Source organism: Ranitomeya imitator, chromosome 3, assembly GCF_032444005.1.
Source record: "Ranitomeya imitator isolate aRanImi1 chromosome 3, aRanImi1.pri, whole genome shotgun sequence".
NCBI lineage: Eukaryota > Metazoa > Chordata > Amphibia > Anura > Dendrobatidae > Ranitomeya > Ranitomeya imitator.
Window position 1 is genome coordinate 800,723,422 of NC_091284.1, and position 27,280 is coordinate 800,750,701.

Here is a 27,280-nt window from a genome sequence, read left to right on the forward strand (position 1 = left end):
TTTTCACCCATTGACTTCAAATGAGTCAGTCAAATCCGCAGCAAAAACGCAGGTGTAAAAAGGTTTGCGGATTTTCTGAGTTTTTGTTTTGCCTTTTACCGCCTTCCTATGGTGTTTCCCATGCTGCCACACAGATGGTGCGGTGGTTCTTATCTGCGGTAACGCAACTGCCAGTAAGACAGTCCGTCACAGTGCTGCGGGATAATGCTGTCAGATGTCAGCATGAACCCGCAGCTGTGACTGTCACTCACGGTAACGTTACTGTCGGTACTGTCTGTGAGAGTGCTGCGGGGTAACACTGTCAGATATCAGCATGACACCGCAGCTGTGACTTGCGGTAGAAAGCTTAGCGCAGGTCAGCAGGCATGGGCTGATGAGGCTACGGCTCCCATCGGATTAAAGGGAACCTGTCACCCCCGTTTTTTGAGATTGAGCTATAAATACTGTTAAATAGGGCCTGTGCTGTGCGTTACTATGGTGTATGTAGTGTACCCTGATTCCCCATGTATGCCGAGAAATACATTACCAAAGTCGGCGTTTTCGCCTGTCAATCAGGCTGGTCTGGTCAGGTGGGCGTGTTCACAGCGTTCTTTTCTTCCCCAGGTTTCCGTTGGTGGCGTAGTGGTGTGCGCATGTCCAAGGTCCGGATTCCCTGTGCCCACGTGAAGACACAGCGCGCGATCTGCGCTGTCATTCCTTTCATCGGTGCGGGCGGCCATCTTCCTGGGGCCGCGCGTGCGCAGATGTAGTGCTCTGCTGCACGGGGCTTCAGGAAAATGGCCGCGGGATGCCGCGCGTGCGCAGAAGAGATCGCGGCGGCCATTTTCCCAAAGCCGAGATGCAAACTCGGCTTTGGGAAAATGGCCGCCGCGATCTCTTCTGCGCACGCGCGGCATCCCGCGGCCATTTTCCTGAAGCCCCGTGCAGCAGAGCACTACATCTGCGCACGCGCGGCCCCAGGAAGATGGCCGCCCGCACCGATGAAAGGAATGACAGCGCAGATCGCGCGCTGTGTCTTCACGTGGGCACAGGGAATCCGGACCTTGGACATGCGCACACCACTACGCCACCAACGGAAACCTGGGGAAGAAAAGAACGCTGTGAACACGCCCACCTGACCAGACCAGCCTGATTGACAGGCGAAAACGCCGACTTTGGTAATGTATTTCTCGGCATACATGGGGAATCAGGGTACACTACATACACCATAGTAACGCACAGCACAGGCACTATTTAACAGTATTTATAGCTCAATCTCAAAAAACGGGGTGACAGGTTCCCTTTAAGTCTGCTGTCACTGATAAGTGACAGCAGGTGCCGCTGATTGGAGACGTAGTCTTATCTGACGGCTCCTGTGCTCACAGTAAAAAAAAAAAAGTTAAATAATTACGTACACATTCACATAAAAATAAAACTCATTTTACTTTCCCCTACACCCTCGTCTCCTAGAAATAATGTAAAATAATAAACCAACATATATACTCACCTTTCCGCCATCGTCCACGTAATCTGTGTGTTCCACGGCGATCTCACGTGTAGAACAGTCACATCGGGAGATGTGACTGCTCTACCCAGCTGCCGACGATACACTGCTGGAGCGATTACCTCCTGTCAGTGTATCACTGAGCTGCTGTGAGAGTTCACTGGAGTTCATCAGCTCTGGTGCTCTCGCTTACGACACCGCTGCGTGAGAACTCACACAGCAGCTCACTTTACATTGCGGGAGCGATTATCTCCTGTCAGTGTATCACCGGCTCTCAAAGTGATCAGGATCGTCGTGGGACATTATGGATTACATTCTCTGCGGACAGGTGAGGAATATTGTGGTTTATTATTTTATTTTTGTTGCAGGAGACATTGCAGGAGACGTTGGCTTTGGTGGATTAGGCGTTCGGTAAGTATGGTTTAATTAAGATTCATTAACCCCTTAGTGACCGAGCCAAATTTTTGAAATCTGACCAGTGTCACTTTATGTGGTAATAACTCTGCAACGCTTCAACAAATCCCAGTGATTTTGAGATTGTTTTTTCGTGACACATTATACTTTATGATAATGCTAAATTTAGTTCAACATTTTTTGTGTTTATTTATAAAAAATATAAAAAATTTGAGAAAAATGTTAAAAAATTAGCAATTTTCTAAATTTGAATGATTATCCCTTTAATCCAGATAGTCATACAACAGCAAACCATTAATAAATAACATTTCCCACATGTCTACTTTACATCAGCACCATTTGTAAAATGTTATTTTATTTTGTTAGCATTTTAAGAGGTTTAAAAATGTAGCAGCAATTTTTCATTTTGTCAAAGAAATTTCCCACATTTATTTTTTTAGGGACTTACCCATATTTAAAGTGACTTTAAGGGTCCCATATATTGGGAAACCCCCAAACGTGATACCATTTTAAAAACAGCACCCCTAAACATATTGAAAACTGCTGTCAGGTAGTTTATTAACCCTTCAGGTGCTTTACAGGAATTAATGCAAAATGGCATGACAGAAATGAAAATGTGCATTTTTACCACCTAAATGTTGCTAACTTCTAAACAGATTACTACAGTCGTCAGACTCTAAGGCCGCTATTTGGTCATGAATTGCCATGGCAAACATTAGGACAACAAAATCATGATCTGAGGGCACCAATTGGGATAAAGAAGAAGCCCCCACAGTCTGTTAACCATTTATAATGATGTAGTCACTATTGACAGCAGCATCTAAGGGGTTTAACAGATTTAGAAGGCGCAAATACTGATCGTGGCTGATACAGCAAGTTGTCAGCTATAGTGTACAACCAACAGATGCTGGATTGTCACCTGTATGGGGAGGCTATTCTCTTATATCTCAGGTCAGTTAAAAGACGTATTGGCGGTCATTAAGGGGTTAAAGGAGTCTGTCATTATTTCAAATAATGGACTTTATTCTGGGTGTCTGTGTTTTTATACAATTTCACTATGGGGTTACTAATGGATAGGTGTCTTATAGAAGCCTCTCCATTACTAACCTGTGGGCTTGATGTTACCGGACAATACAAAAGTGACATCAACCGCACAAATATGAACCGCACTTGCTACCGCTACAGGGCAAGTGGGAAGAGCGAGGCCAAGTGCCAAATTTACTGCATAATATAGATGGACCTTTTCTGCGTTGTCTGATAGCTGATGGGAGGGGCCAATATCCATGGCCCCTTCCTAGGCTATTAATCTCAGCCCGCAGCTATCTGCCTAGCCTTTGCTGGTTAGATTTTATAGGTAGACCCTATGTCAATTTTTTTCTGGGATCCCCCTGTAAGCTAGCCAGTAAAGGTTAAGTAAACAGCTGTGAGCTGAAATTAATAGCCGGGGAACCTTTATGGCTATTGGCTCCTTCCCAGAATATTAACATCAGCCCGCCCACAGCCATCTGCTTTCCCTCTGCTGGTTATTGAAATTATGTGGGAGGCCTTGCAATTTTTTTTTCATTTTTTTTCTTTAAAATTAACAGTTGCTGTCTGGTTACAACCTATGTACTTCCATTCTGTTATCCCGTTTACATTAGCTGGTGACAATGTGTGTGTTTATATTTACTAATCGGCTTAGTGATGAAGGTGTCAGGCTCACATCTTTTGATTACTAAAGGCCCCGTCACACATAGCGACGCTGCAGCGATACCGACAACGATCCGGATCGCTGCAGCGTCGCTGTTTGGTCGCTGGAGAGCTGTCACACAGACAGCTCTCCAGCGACCAACGATCCCGAGGTCCCCGGTAACCAGGGTAAACATCGGGTAACTAAGCGCAGGGCCGCGCTTAGTAACCCGATGTTTACCCTGGTTACCATCGTTAAAGTAAAAAAAAAACAAACGCTACATACTTACCTATCGCTCTGTCCTCGGTGCTCTGCTTCTCTGGTCTGGCTGTGAGCGGCAGGCAGCCGGAAAGCAGAGAGGTGACGTCACCGCTCTGCTTTCCGGCTGACCGGCGCTCACAGCCAGACCAGAGAAGCAGAGCGCCGAGGATAGACAGCGATAGGTAAGTATGTAGCGTTTGTTTTTTTACTTTTAGGATGGTAACCAGGGTAAACATCGGGTTACTAAGCGCGGCCCTGCGCTTAGTTACCCGATGTTTACCCTGGTTACCAGCGAAGACATCGCTGAATCGGCGTCACACACGCCGATTCAGCGATGTCAGCGGGACCTCAACGATCAAAAAATGGCCCAGGCCATTCCGACACGACCAGCGATCTCACAGCAGGGGCCTGATCGCTGGTACGTGTCACACATAACGAGATCGCTACTGAGATCGCTGTTGCGTCACAAAACTTGTGACTCAGCAGCGATCTCGCTAGCGATCTCGCTATGTGTGACAGGGCCTTAAGCCTAGAGCTAGGTGTCAATGACAGCTGCTGACACCAAGCCCTAATCCCATTACCCTGATGCCACACTGCATCAGTATGAATATCAGCATATTTCTGCAAGTAAATACTCAATGTGCTCACATAGCAAAGGGTACAAGGCTATCTCCAAAGACCTTGGAGTCCTGGCTTCAACATTACAAAAAAAGTTAACTACTCATAGGATAGTCAAGAACCTTGCCCAATGTGATGGAAAGAAGAAAATTGCTGAAAGTAGGTTTGAAACGTGGCAAATAGAACTTAAAGTGTTGTCCACTAATAGGAGAACCTCTTCTTGATCAAAATGTTTGGCCCCTATAATAAATAATAAAGCCTATACTCACCTCCCACAGCAGTGTCTGCACTCACTCTCCCCAGGGCTTTTGTTCGGTGTTGTGACTTGTGACACCTGTACCCAATCAGCCCTGGCGTCACTTGCCCCGTCGATCATGAAGAGAATGTCCAGGTTGCAGCTGATCCTCGTCATGTTCAATTTGTCCAAAGGCAGGGACAGTAACGCCTCATTGGGCGTCACATGTTGCAACACGGCACAAGAGCCCCAGGGAGAATGAGTGCCAACACCGTGGTAATGGTGGCGGTATGGGAGGTGAGTATAGGTTTTAATTTTTTTTAACAGGGACAAGCGAGGGGTATGACAAGAAGTGGTCCAAGTAGTGGACAACTTCTTTAAGGCTGAGCTGAATACATCTGAAGTGATCAGTTAATATTAAGCAGCAACGTGAATAAAATTGAGCTTTATGGGCCAAGGAACACTTGGGGTGCTGCAAAAATTAAAATATAAAATCTATATTTTTCTCCTAGACCGAGAGAGTGACTGTTATGCTGAGAACCCAGTTTTACAGCTACAGTATCTTAGAACAATAACCCCAGTCTATTTTCTTAATTAGGGGGTTACAGTGCAAAATGGCTGGCTTTTATTAAAAAAATGACTTTTTTTGTAAAGATTTCTACAATTTTAGCAAAGATACCCACTGATATTATGCCAAGATACATGGAGGATGCTCATTGATGATATTTAAATATCTTGAAGGGTTTATACCAGTTCGTAAATCAACCTATATCTGAAAGATAGGTGATAACATGCTAATCAGTGTGGGATCCTTCACCGATTCCTAATACAGGGGTCTACGTGGATCGATGGCCCTGCTAGCTCCACCAATCCATTTAGTGGAGCTCCATTGTTAGCATCAGTTGGAGGGTCCCCTTGCTGAGTAATAATTTAATAACTTAGTACCACCTTTTATCCTAAACTATTTTTCATCATTGTATTTAAGATAGGCTTACATATGTGACTTGAGAAAGTGATGAGATAATTAAATTTTGGCTTAGTGTTTAACTTTCAGTGCCACCTCTCACTGTTTTGTAGGTTAATGTTTAGTTTCGGAAGAGAGGACACTTTTATTAATCTTGGGATGCAATGCTATGAAGATGGCATGACACGTTAGTTTATGAAGTCATTGTCTTCATGTAGAAAATTAGCAGCTGTGAATTAATCTTATGGCCTTTTCTTTTCCACTGCTGCAGAAAATGCGACAAATGAGGCTGGTAATCTCATCTAACATGTCTACACTCAGATAACGAAAAAATGGGCATTAGTTTGTAAATCTTTTTTTTTAATTTTTCCAGACTCCTGTTTTCTGCCTACCTAATTTCACTTTTAAAAATGCTCATATTGAGGGCACGGTTGTATGGTGCCCATCAAAAGAAGAGGCTTAGGTCAGGTCAGCACCATTTCGTTCCTGTTCTTAATCAATATCCACTGGCCAGTATTCCCATATCCAAATAATAATAATAATAATTTTTATTTATATAGCGCCAACATATTCCGCAGCACTTTACAATTAAGCGGTGACATGTACAGACAATGAATTCAGTATAAGTTAAGACAATTTAAACAGTGACATTAGGGGTGAGGTTCCTGCTCGCAAGCTTACAATCTACAAGGAAATGGGGGGGACACAATAGGTGAAAAGTGCTTGTTATTTCAGGTCTGGCAATTATAATAAATTGGGATTTTCATATGAAGCTGCATGATCCGGTCATCAGCCCGTGTGTTTAAGTGCAATAGTCAAGTATCAAGTGCAGTTATCGTGTGCATGGAGGGTGTGGAGACAGATGAATAGTAGGGTGCAGATTCAGAGTAATATTTGGAAGGAGGGAACAGGACAAAGTTAGTTTGCTGAGTAGTTGATGTGGTAGGCTTGTTTGAAGAGATGGGTTTTTAAAGCCCGCTTGAATAGTTCGGGGCTAGGTATCAGTCTGATCGTCTGGGGAAGTGCATTCCAGAGAGCTGGCGCAGCACGAGAGAAGTCTTGGAGACGGAGGTGCGAGGTTCGGATTATGGGGGATGTTATTCTTAGGTCATTTGTAGAACAGAGGGCACGTGTAGGGCGATAGACGGAGATGAGAGAGGAGCTATAAGGCGGTGCAGAACTGCGGAGAGCTTTGTGGGTGAGAGAGATGAGTTTATACTGGACCCTGTAGCGAATGGGTAGCCAGTGTAATGACTGGCACAAGATGGAGGCATCGGTGAAGCGGTTGGACAGAAATATGACCCTGGCTGTCGCATTCAAGATGGATTGGAGAGGAGAAAGTTTGGAAAGAGGGAGACCGATTGGAAGAGAGTTGCAGTAGTCCAGACGAGAATGAAAAAGAGCAACAGTAAGAGTCTTAGCAGTTTCAAAGGTGAGAAAAGATCGGATTCTGGAGATGTTTTTAAGATGCAGGTGACAGGAGCAAGTGAGTGATCGGATATAGGGAGTAAAGGAAAGTTCGGTGTCGAATATGACCCCAAGACAGCGGGCATTGCAGATTGTGTACAGTACCTAATGCTGAGTGTCCAATCATCATCTTTTTTTCCTCTGCTTTTCTCCAAAAATATCAATTAATTGACATATTTAATTACATATTTAAAACTGTTTGAAAAAAAGGCGAATATCCATCAAGCTCAATCAATGGTAGGAAATAATAAAGGTATTGAAGTATACAGTGGCATGTAAAAGTTTGGGCACAACCCCAAAGCATGATTGATCCACCCCCATGCTTAATGGTTGGCAAGATGTTCTTTTTCCTGAAATTCTGTGCCCTTTTTTCTCCACACATACGTTTGATCATTGTGGCCAAAGATTTCTATTTTAATCTCATCGGTCCTCAGGACTTATTTCCAAAATGCATCAGGCTTGTTTAGATGTTCTTTTGCATACTTCTGAAGCTGAGTTTTATGTTGAGGATGCAGGAGAGGTTTTCTTATGATGACTCTACCAAGATGGTCATATTCGTGCAGGTGTTTCTAAACAGTAGAACGATGTATCACAACTTCAAAGTCTGCTAAATCTTTCTGAAGGTCTTTTGCAGTCAAGCAGGGGTTCTCATTTACCTCTAGCAGTCCTATCAGCAGCTCTCGCTGAAATTTTGCTTGGTCATCCAGACCTTATCTTGATCTCCACTGTTCTTGTTAACTGCCGTTTCTTAATTACATTTTCAGCTGAAGGAAGAGCAACTTGAAAATGCTGTGCTGTATTCTTATAGCCTTCTCCTGCTTTGTGGGCCTCCACCATTTTTCAGTTTCAGAGTGCTAGGCAGCTGCTTAGAAGAACCCATGGCTGCTGTTTTTGGCACAAGGTTAGAGGAGGCTTGATTTTTATAGAGCTGGGAAATTTGCATCACCTGGCCTTTTCTAATGACGATGGTGAACAAGCTGTAAACCTAACAGCATAATTAAGGTCTGAAACCTTGGTCAAAGTTATCTGAGCACTAGTGATGAACGAATATACTCGTTACTTGAGATTTCCCGAGCACGCTCGGGTGTCCTCCGAGTATTTTTTAGTGCTCGGAAATTTAGTTTTCAGCACCTCAGCTGAATGATTTTCATTTCTTAGCCAGCATAAGTACCTGTGGGGATTCCCTAGCAACCAGGCAACCCCCACATGTACTTATGCTGGCTAATAGATGTAAATCATTCAGCTGCGGTGATGAAAACTAAATCTCCGAGCACTAAAAAATACTCGGAGGTCACCCGAGCGTGCTCGAGAAATCTCGAGTAATGAGTATATTCACTCATCACTACTGAGCACACAAATCTCCAAGTTTTTACATCAGCCCATTTTTTTTCGTAATTGTTAAAATGGAAAAAAATACAAAGAAATGCCAAGATTTTTTCCTAAAATAAAAAGGAAATGTGTCATATTTAACTTTAGTCCTTTTAGAGACAGAAAGATAGTGAGGAAACAATTAGCTAACATAAATGAATTCAAGTCTTCGGTCCAGATGAATTACACCCCAGAGTACTGAAGGAGATAGCAGAAGAAATTTTTGAACCACTCTCCATAATCTTTGAAAATTCTTGGAGAACAAGAGAAGTCCCAGAAGACTGAAGAAGAGCAAATGTTGATCTTATCTTCAAAAAGGGAAAGAAGGTGGACCCAGGGAACTATAGGCTGGTGAGTCTGATGTCTATACCAGGAAAGATCTTTGAGCAAATTATTAAACAACATGTATGTAAGTACCTGGATAAGAATCAAGTGAACCAGAGTCAGCATGGGTTTGTAACTAATAAGTCATGTCAGACTAACTTAATTTACATCTGTCTGGGATGATTTAGTGAATCCTGCTTTGAGCAGGGGATTGGACCAGATGACCCAGGAGGTCCCTTCCAACTCTACCATTCTATGATCATTTCATCTTCAACTTGCTTAATTGTTCACAATAACAGTAATTTTGACCAGGGGTGCCCAAACATTAACATGGCCCTGTATGTGCAAGAAACTCTATACTGTGCTTAAAAGCAGCTGAAATCGACATGTGGGAGGAGCCTTTTTTAGGAGGACTCTTGTCTCCCAACAAAGTTAATCTGCGGAGATCAGCTAACTGGTAGGGGTGTCATCAAAAGCCTCCTCCCTTCTGTCCATTTTATTTGCATGCTTACTCACGTTAAGTCCTGGGACTGGCCCTACATTTCTCCCATCATTGCCTCCGCAGGTGAAAAGTGGTATTACAGGCTAGTTTTTTCAAATTAATGGCCGATCCTGTAAAACAGGCATGGGCCGGATCTGTCAATACCGAGTCATTTATTGTTAGTGGGCTAGTCTAATAGATATCTAGTATGATATCCATGTTCCATATGAGGGGCTATTAATAAAACGACTCTACGCCTGCTGGTGCAGAGATACAGACCACCAAGTCACTCGGGGATATCTTTTTGTTCAGCGTGAGCTGGATTTTACAATCTTCGTATGCCGGGTTTTGGCTGAATACATTTTCTGTTGACTGATTAATTTATTTGTGGGAATGTTTCCTGCACTCAGACACTTACTTAGTAATGAGAATATTTTGCTTAATGAATACACATTTTGAGGATTCCGCTTTTATTACAAATTTTTGGCCACTTTAAGTCCCCAGTTCCAAGCCGTCAAAATGCCCCCCGCCCAATAAACAGTGGGAATGAAGAAGTCAATATTCTCCGGCACATTGTATTACCATAATTACATTACTCATTTCATGTCTGCACATACACATTAGCCGTGTTCAGCTCCAGCCACGAGTGCAAATAGCAGAATGCAAATATCCAAGCTCATTGTCTTACTTTTATATTTACAAGTCAGGGAATAATACACAGTGGTAATTACTTTAGAAAAGCAATCTCCAATTATTTTTCAATTTATTCCCCTTATTTACCATCAATATGCATATTGGACTGTAATGCAGGACGCCAAGAAGAGTCATTTAGTCCCTGGCAGGAGCCAAAAAACAGGTGATTTCAGGACAACAAACAAGTTCCAGAGAATTTAAATCTTTCATAAGTGTTTTAGCTCATAAATACTTTGTCTGCACTTAAGCCCAATTCTACAGTCTACATGTAGATATAATTGGCAAAGAGGTGCGAGTTGATTTGCAAATATTATCCAGTGTTATATCCTGTATTATACCCCAGAGCTGCACTCACTATTCTGCTGGTGCAGTCACTGTGTACATACATTACATTACTGATCCTGAGTTACCTCCTGTATTATACTCCAGAGCTGCGCTCACTATTCTGCTGGTGCAGTCACTGTGTACATACATTACATTACTGATCCTGAGTTACATCCTGTATTATACCCCAGAGCTGCACTCACTATTCTGCTGGTGCAGTCACTGTGTACATACATTACATTACTGATCCTGAGTTACCTCCTGTATTATACTCCAGAGCTGCGCTCACTATTCTGCTGGTGCAGTCACTGTGTACATACATTACATTACTGATCCTGAGTTACCTCCTGTATTATACTCCAGAGCTGCACTCACTATTCTGCTGGTGCAGTCACTGTGTACATACATTACATTACTGATCCTGAGTTACCTCCTGTATTATACTCCAGAGCTGCACTCACTGTTCTGGTGCAGTCACTATGTACATACATTACATTACTGATCCTGAGTTACATCTTGTATTATACTCCAGAGCTGCACTCACTATTCTGCTGGTGCAGTCACTGTGTGCATACATTACATTTCTGATCCTAAGTTACATCCTGTATTATACCCCAGAGCTGCACTCACTATTCTGCTGGTGCAGTCACTGTGTACATACATTACATTACTGATCCTGAGTTACATCTTGTATTATACTCCAGAGCTGCACTCACTATTCTGCTGGTGCAGTCACTGTGTGCATACATTACATTTCTGATCCTAAGTTACATCCTGTATTATACCCCAGAGCTGCACTCACTATTCTGCTGGTGCAGTCACTGTGTACATACATTACATTACTGATCCTGAGTTACATCCTGTATTATACTCCAGAGCTGCGCTCACTATTCTGCTGGTGCAGTCACTGTGTACATACATTACATTACTGATCCTGAGTTACCTCCTGTATTATACTCCAGAGCTGCACTCACTATTCTGCTGGTGCAGTCACTGTGTACATACATTACATTACTGATCCTGAGTTACCTCCTGTATTATACTCCAGAGCTGCACTCACTGTTCTGGTGCAGTCACTATGTACATACATTACATTACTGATCCTGAGTTACATCTTGTATTATACTCCAGAGCTGCACTCACTATTCTGCTGGTGCAGTCACTGTGTGCATACATTACATTTCTGATCCTAAGTTACATCCTGTATTATACCCCAGAGCTGCACTCACTATTCTGCTGGTGCAGTCACTGTGTACATACATTACATTACTGATCCTGAGTTACATCCTGTATTATACTCCAGAGCTGCGCTCACTATTCTGCTGGTGCAGTCACTGTGTACATACATTACATTACTGATCCTGAGTTACCTCCTGTATTATACTCCAGAGCTGCACTCACTATTCTGCTGGTGCAGTCACTGTGTACATACATTACATTACTGATCCTGAGTTACCTCCTGTATTATACTCCAGAGCTGCACTCACTGTTCTGGTGCAGTCACTATGTACATACATTACATTACTGATCCTGTGTTACATCCTGTATTATACCCCAGAGCTGCACTCACTATTCTGCTGGTGCAGTCACTGTGTACATACATTACATTACTGATCCTGAGTTACATCCTGTATTATACTCCAGAGCTGCACTCACTATTCTGCTGGTGCAGTCACTGTGTGCATACATTACATTACTGATCCTGAGTTACCTCCTGTATTATACCCCAGAGCTGCACTCACTATGCACTGTGTGCATACATTACATTACTGATCCTGAGTTACATCCTGTATTATACTCCAGAGCTGCACTCACTATTCTGGTGCAGTCACTGTGTATATACATTACATTACTGATCCTGAGTTACATCCGGTATTATACTCCAGAGCTGCACTCACTATTCTGGTGCAGTCACTGTGTACATACATTACATTACTGATCCTGAGTTACATCTTGTATTATACTCCAGAGCTGCACTCACTATTCTGCTGGTGCAGTCACTGTGTACATACATTACATTACTGATCCTGAGTTACCTCCTGTATTATACTCCAGAGCTGCACTCACTATTCTGCTGGTGCAGTCACTGTGTACATACATTACATTACTGATCCTGAGTTACCTCCTGTATTATACCCCAGAGCTGCCCTCACTATTCTGCTGGTGCAGTCACTGTGTACATACATTACATTACTGATCCTGAGTTACATCCGGTATTATACTCCAGAGCTGCACTCACTATTCTGCTGGTGCAGTCACTGTGTGCATACATTACATTACTGATCCTGAGTTACATCCGGTATTATACTCCAGAGCTGCACTCACTATTCTGGTGCAGTCACTCTGTACATACATTACATTACTGATCCTGAGTTACCTCCTGTATTATACCCCAGAGCTGCACTCACTATTCTGGTGCAGTCACTGTGTACATACATTGCATTACTGATCCTGAGTTACATCCGGTATTATACTCCAGAGCTGCACTCACTATTCTGGTGCAGTCACTGTGTATATACATTACATTACTGATCCTGAGTTACATCCGGTATTATACTCCAGAGCTGCACTCACTATTCTGGTGCAGTCACTGTGTACATACATTACATTACTGATCCTGAGTTACATCTTGTATTATACTCCAGAGCTGCACTCACTATTCTGGTGCAGTCACTGTGTACATACATTACATTACTGATCCTGAGTTACCTCCTGTATTATACCCCAGAGCTGCACTCACTATGCACTGTGTGCATACATTACATTACTGATCCTGAGTTACATCCTGTATTATACTCCAGAGCTGCTCTCACTATTCTGCTGGTGCAGTCACTGTGTACATACATTGCATTACTGATCCTGAGTTACATCTTGTATTATACTCCAGAGCTGCACTCACTATTCTGCTGGTCCAGTCACTGTGTACATACATTACATTACTGATCCTGAGTTACCTCCTGTATTATACCCCAGAGCTGCACTCACTATTCTGCTGGTGCAGTCACTGTGTACATACATTACATTACTGATCCTGAGTTACCTCCTGTATTATACTCCAGAGCTGCACTCACTATTCTGCTGGTGCAGTCACTGTGTACATACATTACTGATCCTGAGTTACATCCTGTATTATACTCCAGAGCTGCACTCACTATTCTGCTGGTGCAGTCACTGTGTACATACATTACTGATCCTGAGTTACCTCCTGTATTATACTCCAGAGCTGCACTCACTATTCTGCTGGTGCAGTCACTGTGTATGTACATTACATTACTGATCCTGAGTTACCTCCTGTATTATACTCCAGAGCTGCACTCACTATTCTGCTGGTGCAGTCATTACATGGCGCCTTGATCTCTGAGCAGAAGCTCCAGCCGTGTTAAATACCGGTGCTGCAGTCAGTGACGCACAGATGTGTGATGCGCACAGACACTGCTGGCTCAGGATCTTGCTGTACATGGCGGTGGCAGAAATCCCTGAGCGGCTCCACCACCACTATACGACTAGCTGCAGTAATTCCCATGTCCTTTCTGAGTGATGGCCGCTCTGTGTCAGGACATTTTCTGCTCTGCAGAGAGCCTGGTCATGCCCGGTGCCTGCAGTCTTTTCTAGTGTGATCCTAGCCAAGAGCGGAGAATGTCATGAGAGGTTTAATGGAAATCCATTCATCAGCCATTGTGGCTCTACACTTTCGATTCTGAGGCTCACAACACTTCACCATGGAAGGTTTCTTCTACTTCAAGTTCTCCTTAAAATGACTTGTATTATTGGCATCTTATCCTTGCATTGTGCATTTACTGTGCCAGAATGTACATACTGATGGCCTAACTTTAGGATAGGCACAGGAAACAACAAATAATTCCAGCGGATCTTTCCTACTTGGCAGTTAAAATCCATTTTATTATTTCATCTTTAAAATAATCCATTTTGAAGAAATCCTTGGTGTACACAGGGGGATCAAAGAAGGGGCACACTGCTGCTGTATGCGTGCAGACAACGCGTTTCGACCTTCTTAGGTCTTCTTCTAGGTCTTCTAGGGTCAGGTCTCCAAAATGTTTGGACCAACCTCCTGCCGAGTTCCTTCAAAATCTGTATACAAGTGCCCAGAAGAATTGAAACTTTTTTGAAGGAAATGGTTGGTCACAGCAAATATTGATTTAAACTTTTCTATATTCATTGACTTTACGTTTTGTTAGCCCTTTATCGCTACATGATGGGTAAATCTTGTCCGAGTGTTTAGAGCAGGCTATATGTAATATATTCGGCACCTGCCCTTATCAGCCGTCATCAGCACTATTACTGATCGCTGCTGTTAACCTCGTAAATGCTGCTATCAATCACTGACAGCGGCATATAAGTACCACAGTCCGGCCTGTGCCGTTTATTCGGGCACCTGCCACGCATTCGCAGGGAGCCGCCGTTATTTTGCCTGCAACATCAATCCACAGGCTTGATACACATTGCTGTATACAGGACAAGCGATAAGACAGAGGTTCAAGCCTTAACATAAAACATAAAAATTCTAATCATACCCCTTATGCCAAGATTTTAAATTAAACAAATGTAAAAAAAAATAAATAAAAACAGTGGATATATATTTGGATGTGCATAATATCCAATCTGTGAAAAATATAAAATTGTTTAATGCATGCGGTAAATGTCATAAAGAATTCTAAAAACTAAATTCCAAAATTACTTTAAAAAAAAGTGCAATCTTAATGGCTCGCCACACAAAAAAAAAACAACAAGCCATCATATAGCAGCACTGATGAAAAATGTAAAAAAGTTATAAGTCTCAGAAAATGGTGGCACAATTTATATTTATTTATTTTTTTTACAAACTTTCAGAATTTATTTTTTTTCCCTGAAGTGGTGAAAATAAGAACTACATAAGTTTGGTATCGCTGCAGTTGTGCACTTCTGGAGGATCTTGTGATCTGGTAATTTTTTTTACTGTGCACTTAAAGCCATTTAAATACCACCCCCCTCCCCCCCCCCAAAAAAAAGAAAGAAATAAAATCACAAAATTGTGCATTATTCCACAATTTTACCACTGTTGGAATTTTTTTTTTCTACTTTCTCTTGCTCTCTGGAAAAGTGAATGGTGTCTCAGAACTATTACTCATCCCGCAAAAAAACAATCTTTTGTTCTTATACAGTGGGTATGGAAAGTATTCTGACCTCTTTAAATTTTTTCACACTTTGTTCCATTGCAGCCATTTGTTAAATTCAAAAAAGTTATTTTTTTTTCTCAATAATGTACACTCTGCATCTCATCTTGACTGAAAAAAAAACAGAAATGTAGACATTTTTTCAAATTTCAAATTTAATAAATAAAAACTGAAATATCACATGGAAATAAGTATTCAGACCCTTTGCTCAGTAGAAGCACCTTTTGAGCTAGTACAGCCATGAGTCTACTTGGGAATGACGCAACAAGTTTTTCACCCCTGGATTTGGGGATCCTCTGCCATTCTTCCTTGCAGATCCTCTTCAGGTCCATCAGGTTGGATGGTGAACTTTGGTGGACGCCATTTTCAGGTCTCTCCAGAGATGCTCAGTTGGGTGTAGGTCAGGGCTCTGGCTGGGCCAGTCGAGAATAGTCACAGAGTTGTTCTGAAGCCACTCCTTTGTTATTTTAGCTGTGTGCTTAGGGTCATTGTCTTGTTGGAAGGTGAACCTTCGGCCAAGTCTGAGGTCCAGAGCACTCTGGAGGAGGTTTTCATCCAGGATGTCTCTGTACTTGGCCAGAGATGGTCCCAAACTTCTTCCATTTATGGATTTCGGAGGCCACTGTGCTCTAAGGAACCTTGAGTACTGCAGAAATTCTGTTGTAGCCTTGGCCAGATCTGTGCCTTGCCACTAGGGTTGAGCGAAACGGGTCGGTCATTTTCATAAGTCGCCGACTTTTGGCAAAGTCGGGTTTCATGAAACCCGACCCGATCCCTGTGTGGGGTCGGCCATGCGGTACGCGACTTTCGCGCCAAAGTCACGTTTTAATGACGCGAAAAGCACCATTTCTCAGCCAATGAAGGTGGATGCAGAGTGTGGGCAGCGTGATGACATAGGTCTCAGTCCCCACCATCTTAGAGAAGGGCATTGCAGTGATTGGCTTGCTTTCTGCGGCGTCACAGGGGCTATAAGGGGGCGTTCCCGCCGACCGCCATCTTACTGCTGCTGATCTGAGCATAGGGAGAGGTTGCTACTGCTTCGTCAGAAGCAGGGATAGCGTTAGGTAGGGTACATTAACCCCCAAACCGCTTGTGCTGTAGCGATTTCCACTGTCCAACACCACCTTTTTGTTTGCAGTGACAGTGGAAGCTACATTTTTTTTTCCTCAGCGCTGTAGCTCATTGGGCTGCCCTAGAAGGCTCCCTGATAGCTGCATTGCTGTGTGTACGCCGCTGTGCAAACCAACTGCTTTTTTCAAAGCACAAATCCTGTTGCTCCTTCCTTTCTGCACAGCTATCTTGTTTGTTTGTCCACACTTTTGACTTTTTTGTGCAGCAGTCCACTCCTTGTTATTGCTGCCTGCCATACCTGGCTGAGATTACTGCAGGGAGATAGTAATTGTAGGACAGTCCCTTTTTTTTTTTTTGTTTCGTTATAGCTCTTCAAGCCACTTTCTGCCACAGAAAATATACTCTAATACAGTGGCCCAGATTTATTCACTAGTCTCCCTGAAAAAAAAAAGAAGGGGTGCAGATTAAAAATTGGCAATTTTGCCTCAGTGCCAGTGCTGTGTGTGGCATCTGTCTCTAATTTTGTGCCACATTAAACCTAATTTGTAATACTGGGCCAGATTTCTTTTCAATTCTCCCTGAAAAAATAAAAATAGTGGGAGATTAAGATTGGCAATTCTGCCTCATTGCCAGTGCTGTGTGTGCCACCTGTCTCAAATTTTGTGCCACATTAAACCTAGTGTGTAATACTGGGCCAGATTTTTCAATTCTCCCTGAAAAAAAAAAGTGGGAGATTAAGATTGGCAATTCTGCCTCATTGCCAGTGCTGTGTGTGGCATCTGTCTCTAATTTTGTGCCACAGAACATATACTGTATAAGAGTGGGCCACATTTCTTCAATATTCTCCCAGAAAAAATAAAAAGGGGGAGATTTTTATTGGTATTGTCTGCATCAGCGTCAGTCCTGTTAGGGGCATATCTGTCTGCCACTGAAGCTGTGTACTGTTATATATTGGGCCTGATTTTCCCTGCAGTCTCACCCACCTATAAAGGGATATATAAATCCAACAGAAGTTTGAGTTCACCTTGTAACTGGTTTTACAGTAACAAATACCGTTAGTTTGGTTACGTTTTTCAAACAATGAGGAAGTCTGGTGGAAGAGGTCGTGACCGTGGGCGGTCATTGCCAGCTGGTAATGATGGTAGTGGTGGTGGAGCATCAGGTGGTCGTGGGAAAAGCAATATAGCACCTAAGTCTCGAGTTGTTGAGCCAGGTTCGTCGTCTGGCTACACAAGGCCTCGAACGCTCCCTTTTCTGGGAGTAGGAAAACCGCTTTTAAAGCCGGAGCAGCAATAGCAAGTTTTGGCTTACCTCTCCCGGAGTTTGCATCTTGGCTTCAGGAAAATGGCCGCCGCGATCTCCATCTGCGCACGCGCGGCATCCCGCGGCCATTTTCCTGAAGCCCCGTGCAGCAGAGCACTTCATCTGCGCACGCGCGGCCTCAGGAAGATGGCCGACCCCACCGATGACAAGGGTAATAGCGCAGATCGCGCGCTTTTTCTTCACGTGCGCGCAGTGGATTCGGCACTTGGACATGCGCACACCACTTCACCACCAACGGAAAGCTGGGGAAGAAACAGCGATGTCACCACGCCGACCTGACCTGACCAGCCTGATTGACAGGCGAAAACGGCGACTTTGGTAATGTATTTCGCAGCATGTGGGGAATCAGGGTACACTACATACACTATTGTAACGCACAGCGCAGGCCCTATTTAACAGTATTTTTATCTCAATCTGAAAAAATGGGGTGACAGGTTCCCTTTAAGGTTGTAGCACCCTCGGCCAATGAAGCTAGTTAGCAACGCTACATCCCTTCCCTCACTGTAAGCCCACCATTTCCCGCACCACCTGCAGTAAATGTGCAAGTTTCGTCGCCAGGCCAAAGCAGTCAGGGAATCACCAGTTTCGTAGTAGGAAACACTGCATGTAGGGCACCAGCAAGAATACCATCTCCAACCCTCTCTGTCTGCCATGTCCACCGACACCCCCACTAGTTCCACGGTCTGCAGCTCTCCAGTCCAGCTCACCCTACATGAGACTCTCGTTAGGAAAAGGAAGAACTTAGCCTCGCATCCGCGTACACAGGGTTTGAACGCCCACATTGCTAGACTAATCTCATTAGAAATGATGCCCTACCGGTTAGTTGAAAACGAAGCTTTCAAAGCCCTGATGGACTACGCTGTACCACGATACGAGCTACCCAGTCGACACTTCTTTTTGAGAAAAGCCATCCCAGCCCTCCACCAGCATGTAAAAGACTGCATCGTCCATGCACTCAGGCAATCTGTGAGTACAAAGGTGCACCTGACAACAGATGCATGGACCAGTAGGCATGGCCAGGGACGTGTCCATCACGGCACACTGGGTTAATGTGGTGGATGCAGGGTCCACAGGGGACAGCAATATTGGGACAGTTCTGCCTAGCCCACGGTCTAGGAAACAGTTGGCTGTAGGCGTTCGCCCCCCTCCTCCTCCTCGTCCTGCAGAAGCGAGAGCTCATCCACAGACCGCAGTCGCGCAACCACTCCATCCGCAGCTGCCACTGTTGCACACGAGGTGTCCCATTATGGGACAGCTAGTGGCAAGCGTCCGCAGGCTGTATTGGCAATGAAGTGTTTGGGCGACAACAGACACACCGCGGAAGTTCTGTCCGAGTTCTTGCAGAAAGAAACTCAGTCATGGCTGGGCACTGTACATCTTGAGGCAGGCAAGGTAGTGAGTGATAAAGGAAGGAATTTTATGGCTGTCATAGCCCTTTCCCACCTGAAACACATTCCTTTCCTGGCTCACACCTTAAACCTGGTGGTGCAGTGCTTCCTGAAAAGTTATCCGGGGTTACCCGACCTGCTCCTCAAAGTGCGCAGACTTTGCACGCATATCCGCCGTTCGCCCGTACACTCCAGCCGTATGCAGAACCATCAGCGGTCTTTGAACCTTCCCCAGCATTGCCTAATCATCGACGTTGCAACAAGGTGGAACTCCACATTGCACATGCTTCAGAGACTGTGCGAACAGAGGTGTGCTGTTATGTATTTGTGGGAGGATACACATACACGGGCAGGCAGTTGGATGGCAGACATGGAGTTGTCAGGTGTGCAGTGGTCGAAGGTACAAGACCTGTGTCAAGTCCTTCAGTGTTTTGAGGAATGCACACGGCTGGTTAGTGCAGACAACGCCATAATAAGCATGAGCATCCCCCTAATGCGTCTGCTGATGCAAAGTTTGATGCACATATAGGAGCAGGCGTCTGCAGCCGAGGAAGATAGCCTTGATGACAGTCAGCCATTGTCTGGTCAGGGCAATCTACATGACGAGGTAGCGGGCGAAGAGGACGAGGAGGAGGATGATGGGGATGAGTATTTTTTGAATGAGGAAGCTTCTCCGGGGCCAATAGAAACTGGTGGCGTTGCAAGGCCGGGTTCAGGTTTTTTGAGGGAGACAAGTGACGTAGATTTGCCTGAAACTGCCCCTCAACCCAGCACAACCGCAGATTTGACAACTGGAACTTTGGCCCACATGGCGGATTATGCCTTACGTATCCTCAAAAGGGACCCACGCATTATTAAAATGATGACCGATGACGATTACTGGTTGGCCTGCCTCCTTGATCCTCGCTATAACGGCAAATTGCAAAATATCATGCCACATGAGAACCTCGAACTAATATTAGCAACCAAACAAGCAAGTCTTGTAGACCGTTTGATTCAGGCATTCCCAGCACACAGCGCCGGTGATGGTTCTCACACGAGCTGCAGGGGGCAAGAGGGCAGAGGTGTTAGAGGTGCACAAATCTGAAGTGGCGTTGGACAGAGGGGTTTTCTTACCAGGTTGTGGAGTGATTTCGCAATGACCGCAGACAGGACAGGTACTGCAGCATCAATTCAAAGTGACAGGAGACAACATTTGTCCAGTATGGTTACTAACTATTTTTCATCCCTTATCGATGTTCTCCCTCAACCGTCATTCCCATTTGATTACTGGGCATCCAAAATAGACACCTGGCCTGAATTGGCAGAATATGCATTGCAGGAGCTTGCTTGCCCAGCAGCTAGTGTGCTATCAGAAAGAGTATTCAGTGCTGCTGGTTCAATATTGACCGAAAAAAGGACTCGTCTGGCTACCCAAAATGTTGATGATCTAACCTTCATTAAAATGAACCACTCATGGATTTCAAATTCTTTTGCCCCACCTTTCCCGGCTGGCACCTAGCTTTCCTATAACAAGGTCTTTCTTGTGGACTGGTCTTATTGACTGTTCCAATCTCTTAATTTGCCGCAGCTGTTTGTCCAGCATACGACATGTTTACACCTCCCTAAATGGGCTAACTCCCCCCACGGAGCCGTGGTCTCGCCACTTGGCGCAAGCACCCGTGAGAGTGCCGTTTGTCTGAAGAGGTGGGTGTGCCCGCTTTTGGTCGACGGCACTGCCACTGGGTCCCTCATAGTACAATAAAGTGTCTCTGGCGGTGGTGGCGCGCAACCAACTTCAGACACACCGTTGTAACATGAGGGGCCCTGGGCCTGTACCGCCGGCCACAAGAGAGTTTCCCCTCCTCCCCCAGCTCAAACACTGTTCTACCACTTGCAAAATTATCTCTCACAGCTCCACCAATGTTTAGTCTATGCGCTGACATCCTTCAATGCCTGGCACTGACAATACCAATTTGTTGACATGTATGATGCTAGTTAAAATAGTCAGGGTCAGTGTCCTATATTGACACCAGTAAATACTTAGCGGCGCCAAATTACTATGTCTGAAACTCAGCAGAGGAGCCCACCCCTGTACCTAAGTATGCCACCCTTTTGTTTTTTGGTTTTGTTGTTTTGCGAGACATTAACATCTATTTATTTTTTGGGAGTGCTAACTGTGTCAGACACTCCTTCCAATCGTCCTCCGCTGACCACACCAATGCTGCCTGTGTACCCCTGCAAGATAATTCAAACTGCTTTGAGCCTATTTTTTAAAATTTTAGGCCTACTAAGTCTGTCTGCGGTCCCTCCTTCCATTTGTCCTCCGCTGAGCACAACAATGCCAACCGTGTACCCATGTAACTTTTTTCAACCTGCAGTGAGCCTACTTTGTGGTTTAAGGCCTACTAACAGTGTCTGTCTGCGCCACTTAATACAGCTGTCCTCTTAAAAAAAAAAAAAAAAAAAAAAAGGCTGATTTTCAGCTTGTCAGAATTATAAAACTGCATTGGGGCCACAAGTTTCATTGTGGTCTACAAACTGAGTCTTCCGCTCCAAGGTGTTCTCTGATGCCTCTCCCTCGCTTCTATCTTGAAGCTCTTGTTAAGTAGTTGTTGAAACAACACTGCATTAGGCCTACAAGTTGGGTCTGGGTTGTAGAGACAGTGTCTGCCGCTCCAAGGTGTTCTCCTGGTTGCCTTTCCTGAGCTTCAATCTTCAGGCTCTTGTTAAATAGTTTTTTAATCAAACAACTGCAGTGGGGCTACTAGTTTGGTTGGGGCCTACTAACTGTGTCTGCCGCTCCAGGATGTTCTCCTGGTTGCCTTTCCTGAGCTTCAATCTCCAGGCTCTTGTTAAATAGTTTTTTAATCGAACAACTGCAGTGGGGCTACTAGTTTGGTTGGGGCCTACTAACGGTGTATGCCGCTCCGTGCTGTTCTCCTGGTTTCCTGTCCTGAAATTCCATTTTCAGGCTCTCATTAAGTAGTTGTTGAAACAACACTGCATTAGGCCTACAAGTTGGGTCTTGGTTGTAGAGACGGTGTCTGCCGCTCCAAGGTGTTCTCCAGGTTGCCTCTCCCTAGCTTCTATCTTGAAGGTCTCGTTTATACCAAGGAAGGTGACGGGCACAAGGGGGCATTCTTTGCGTCTGGAGGAGAGAAGGTTTTTCCACCAACATAGAAGAGGATTCTTTACTGTTAGGGCAGTGAGAATCTGGAATTGCTTGCCTGAGGAGGTGGTGATGGCGAACTCAGTCGAGGGGTTCAAGAGAGGCCTGGATGTCTTCCTGGAGCAGAACAATATTGTATCATACAATTATTAGGTTCTGTAGAAGGACGTAGATCTGGGGATTTATTATGATGGAATATAGGCTGAACTGGATGGACAAATGTCTTTTTTCGGCCTTACTAACTATGTTACTATGTTACTATGTTAAGTAGTTGTTGAAACAACACTGCATTAGACCTACAAGTTGGGTCTGGGATCTACAAACGGTGTCTTCCGCTCCAAGGTGTTCTCCAGGTTGCCTGTCCCTAGCTTCTATCTTCAGGCTCTCGTTAAATTGTTTTTAATATAACACTGCATTTGGCCTACTTGTTTTGTTGGCCCTACTAACGGTGTCTGCCGCTCCTTGATGTTCTCCTACACTGAACAAACCAGTGCCGCCTGTTTACTTCTGTTACCAATTTGGAACTGCATTTAACCTACTTACTGATTTGGGCCTACTCACTGTGTCTCATTACAGTTGTACTCCACTGAACAAAGCAATGCCCCCTGGTTAGTCCTGTTACCAATTTTGAACTGCATTTAGCCCACTTTATTATTTGGGCCTATATCTGTGTTTCCTCCTCATCCTGCCCATTGCCCAGCCAGTGATAGATGAGTCTGCTGGTACATTGACCCAGAACGCTACATTCCCCGTGCACGCTACACAGCCAGAATATGACCCTGCTGAAAGTCAGGTTCCCCTTCCCGCATACCATACCACCTTACACAGGGACAAAGAGGAAGGTGCAAATGAAGGTGCAGGTTCCTTCATCAGGTGGGGGGGGGAATACTCGTTGGCGACGTCACTGGCACAGGGCCCCTCATACGCAAAAGTGTCGCTGCCGGTGGGAGGTGCCCCTGCCGTGCAAACACACCGCCGTACTTTGAGGGGCCCTGTGCCAGTGCCAATGCCAACAAGTGGGCCCCCCCTGCTTGCTCAGGATCACAGCACTTGCAAAGTTTAAATACTTACCTCTCCCTGCTCCACTGCCGTGACGTGGTCCAGATTTCCTGGGCCCACTAAATACTTGAACCAGCCCTACCCCCCACAACTTTAGCCAAATGACCCCCAATTTCCAATGCCTTACTATTATTATAAGGTAAATTAAGATTGACAAGCTTCAGTAACAAGAATAGATGTTTTTGCCATCACTGCCGACTATGCTCCCCCATTGACTTACATTGGGTTTCGTGTTTCGGTCGATCCCCGACCTTTCGCGATAATCGTCCGATTTCACTCGACTTTTGAGATAGTCGGGTTTCGTGAAACCCGACTCGACCCTAAAAAACTAAAAGTCGCTCAACCCTACTTGCCACAGTTCTGTCTCTGAGCTCCTTGGCCAGTTCCTTTGACCTCATGATTTTCATTTGGCCTGACATGCGCTGTGAGCTGTGAGGTCTTATATAGACAGGTGTGCGCCTTTCCAAATCAAGTCCTATCAGTTTAATTACACACAGCTGGACTCTAATGAATGAGTAGAACCATCTCAACGAGGATCACAAGGAAATAGACAGCATGTGACTTAAACATGAGTGTCTGAGCAAAGGGTCTGAATACTTAGGACCATGTGATATTTCAGTTTTTCTTTTTTTAATAAACTTGCAAAATTATCTACATTTCTGTTTTTTTCAGTCAAGATGGGGTGCAGAGTGTACATTAATGAGAAAAAAATATATATTTTTTTTAATTTACCAAATGGCTACAATGAAACAAAGAGTGAAAAATTTAAGGGGGTCTGAATATTTTCCGTACCCTCTGTATATTATCTGAAAAATAAAAAAGTTATGGCTATTTGAAAAATGACAGGAAAATATGAAAACCTAAAAATGTACGTTGTCCACCGCCTTAAGAGGTTAAGTGATTTAGATCAACTAGTGGATGCTTTCCTGAAACGGAAAGTACTTGCAAGCAGCATAATACAAAGAATAGCAGGTATTCCTGCTATCCTTTGTATTATGCTGCTTGCAAGTACTTTCCGTTTCAGGAAAGCATCCACTATGTATTTCCTTTAAGTAGAGGGCTTTTCGGTCTCTTTCGTCCCGCTACATTTAGCCCAACTTGGGTCTCTCCCTAAGGTGGCTAGCATATATGTATTAGATCAACTATTAACTCATCTATTTTTGCAGCATTTTTTTTCACACCTTCCTAAAACTTTTGCACGGTTCGGTACATGTATATTTGTTCCTGTGCAGCAGAATTGTCATCCTTACGCCCCTCTGCAGTGTCGTCTCCTCATCCTCCTGCGGCGTGAGCTCGCTGACAGCTCGTTATCTCGGCTCCTCGCTCTGCTCTATGGCATCTGGCCGCGGCTGGTAGAGAGGATAATGCGGTGAATGCCTATGTTCTGCAGAGCTGGCGCCGCGCACTATCTCCCTTCTACGCCAGGACCGCGATGGTTTTAGAAGTCAGACGTTAAAAAGTTATTGGGATGGCTGACAAATAGTGTTATTAACCCCTCGATGCCTCCCTGACACTGTGTCTTAGCCGCCACTAAAGGGATCGGAAGATGTTTAATTATGGAAGGAAATAATATTCTCAGGTCCATTAATGACAGACGTCCGCGTCCAGGTACCTGCAGCCAGAAGTGCTCGGCTGCTGGAGGACACATGGACGTACCCTGGGGGGTGAGCGAGAGCCAAGGAAAGTTACCCTGAGCAAATACTGCCCTATAGTTAATGGTTGCACCACCTGACAGTGTCGGGACCCCCAACTAATAGTAACAGCGTCAGGACCCCCAACTAATAGTAGCAGCGTCAGGACCCCCAACTAATAGTAACAGCGTCAGGACCCCCAACTAATAGTAACAGCGTCAGGACCCCCAACTAATAGTACCAGCGTCAGGACCCCCAACTAATAGTAACAGCGTCAGGACCCCCAACTAATAGTAACAGCGTCAGGACCCCCAACTAATAGTGACAGCATCAGGACCCCCAACTAACAGTAATAGCGTCCCCAACTAATAGTAACAGGGTCAGGACTCCCAACTAATAGTAATGGCATCTGGATCCCCAACTATTACTGACTGTGGAGCCACCTGACAGCACACAGAACCCACCTGACTATTAGTGACCGCGTGCAGGACCCCCAACTATTATTGATAGCAGACATTTGACATTTAGCAGGACCCCTGACTATTGCTGACAGTGTCGGGACCCCCGTGTATAATTGACAGTTGAGGCACGTGACAGCGCGTAAGGCTCCCGATTATAACTGACAGTGACCACATATGACCTCATTGGTCACATTGGTGATGTCATCAGTTCTAGTAAGTCCCTGGTAAACTCGCTTGTCAGTCTTGTTGGTGTAGGTGGGAGGGGGAGGACATAAAAAAGAAACAGGTCATTGTCAAGTCCAGCCGTGCTTCATGTAATTGACAGCTATGGCATTTTTTTAAAGGGCAAATGGCTTAATTCAGTAAAGTTGCCCTCGTCTGTATCGCTAAAGGTGGTGTTTAAGAACAGAGGTATGGATATGCCTCCAATGTCCGATATTACCCCCTCAATTATTAACTTGGCGGCAGCGTAGAAAGCATTGCACCATGTTGGCTTCGCACAACCTTCTATGCCGACCCTCGGAGAAGATCGAGTGGAGTTGACGAGACCATTAAGGTTACCAAACTCTTCTCCAAGGCCACCAAAGCATAAAAGTGGTCAGACCCCCCATCAATTGGAAACTGATGGGCTTATGCTATAAATAGCCATGAATATCCGTCCTGAGAAACCCCCAGTTTACCATCGTCTGTTATATCTGGGGATTCTTTTTGGAATGTTGGGTGGCACAACCAGTTTGGGCTTCATTGCGTCCTCCATAGTAATGTGACCAGGTAGAGTTGTGTAACACCGGAATCATATTGGTTCTCCTCCATCTTTTCCAAGCCTGATATATAATATTTCTCATATCCGATGTGATAAAAAGCACCAATCGATCCCGCTCTTGTCTCTCTCCAGGTGCCATGGCCGTCTCCATTCCTCGACTGGACCTGGTGATCGCCTTTGTGGGCGCCGTGTGCAGCAGTTCGTTAGCCCTGATCCTACCCCCACTGGTGGAAATAATCACCTTCTGCAAAGAAGACCTCCACCCTCTGACCGTAGTGAAGGACCTTTCCATCTCGGCCATTGGGTTTGTAGGATTCGTCATGGGAACGTACGTAACGGTTGAAGAAATCATTTATCCCACTCCTTTATTATCGGCGTCCAATGTCACGGAGAGTCCACTGAAGGAGACCAGCAGCACTACCGTGGGAAGTCCTTGAGCAGCTGCCTGGTAGAACATTCATGTTACTGTGCCTTTAAATTGGGAAGAAGGTGGGGGCGACGCTGTACTGTAGACTCTATTTATTAAAACCAATTCTATGGTATGGGGTTTCTTATAGATTTTATGCTTTTTTATATTAAGTGGTTTTTGGCTTGTAGGTAGTTTTTTTTTTTTCCTGATATTTAATGTTTTTTTTCAGGGTGTGAAAACCCCTGTCCCCGGTTGCAGTTTCTTTTAAGAACAAACAATCTTTGCTTTACTCACCCTCCCCAGGTCCAATGCTGAGTCTCTGTCACTGCTCCTGATGTCTATTATTGGCTGAAGAGCTGTCGACATGAAATTAGTGCTGCAGACAATAAGTTAGCTCAACGCCATAAGCTGCTCATAGCTGCTGAACTCACTGATTGGCTGCAGCGCTATTAATATGCTGTCAGAGCTGCAGACAATAATAGACACTGGGAGGAACAGCAGAGATGCAGCCCTGAATCCAGGGAAGGTGTTTAAAGCACCGTTTTTTGGAGG

The 27,280-nt window shown here is 44.6% G+C and overlaps 1 protein-coding gene across 1 annotated transcript in view; it reads left to right on the forward strand.

Annotated features, from left to right (window-relative positions):
* The window catches only part of SLC36A4 (solute carrier family 36 member 4), a 268,852-nt gene extending 241,994 nt beyond the window's left edge, over window positions 1-26,858 (forward strand). The window contains exon 11 of the mRNA XM_069759231.1: window positions 26,452-26,858. Within this exon, the coding sequence (XP_069615332.1) occupies window positions 26,452-26,756 (305 nt within the window). The 3' untranslated portion in view covers window positions 26,757-26,858. The remainder of the gene's footprint in view (window positions 1-26,451) is intronic.
* Window positions 26,859-27,280: the final 422 nt, after the last annotated feature.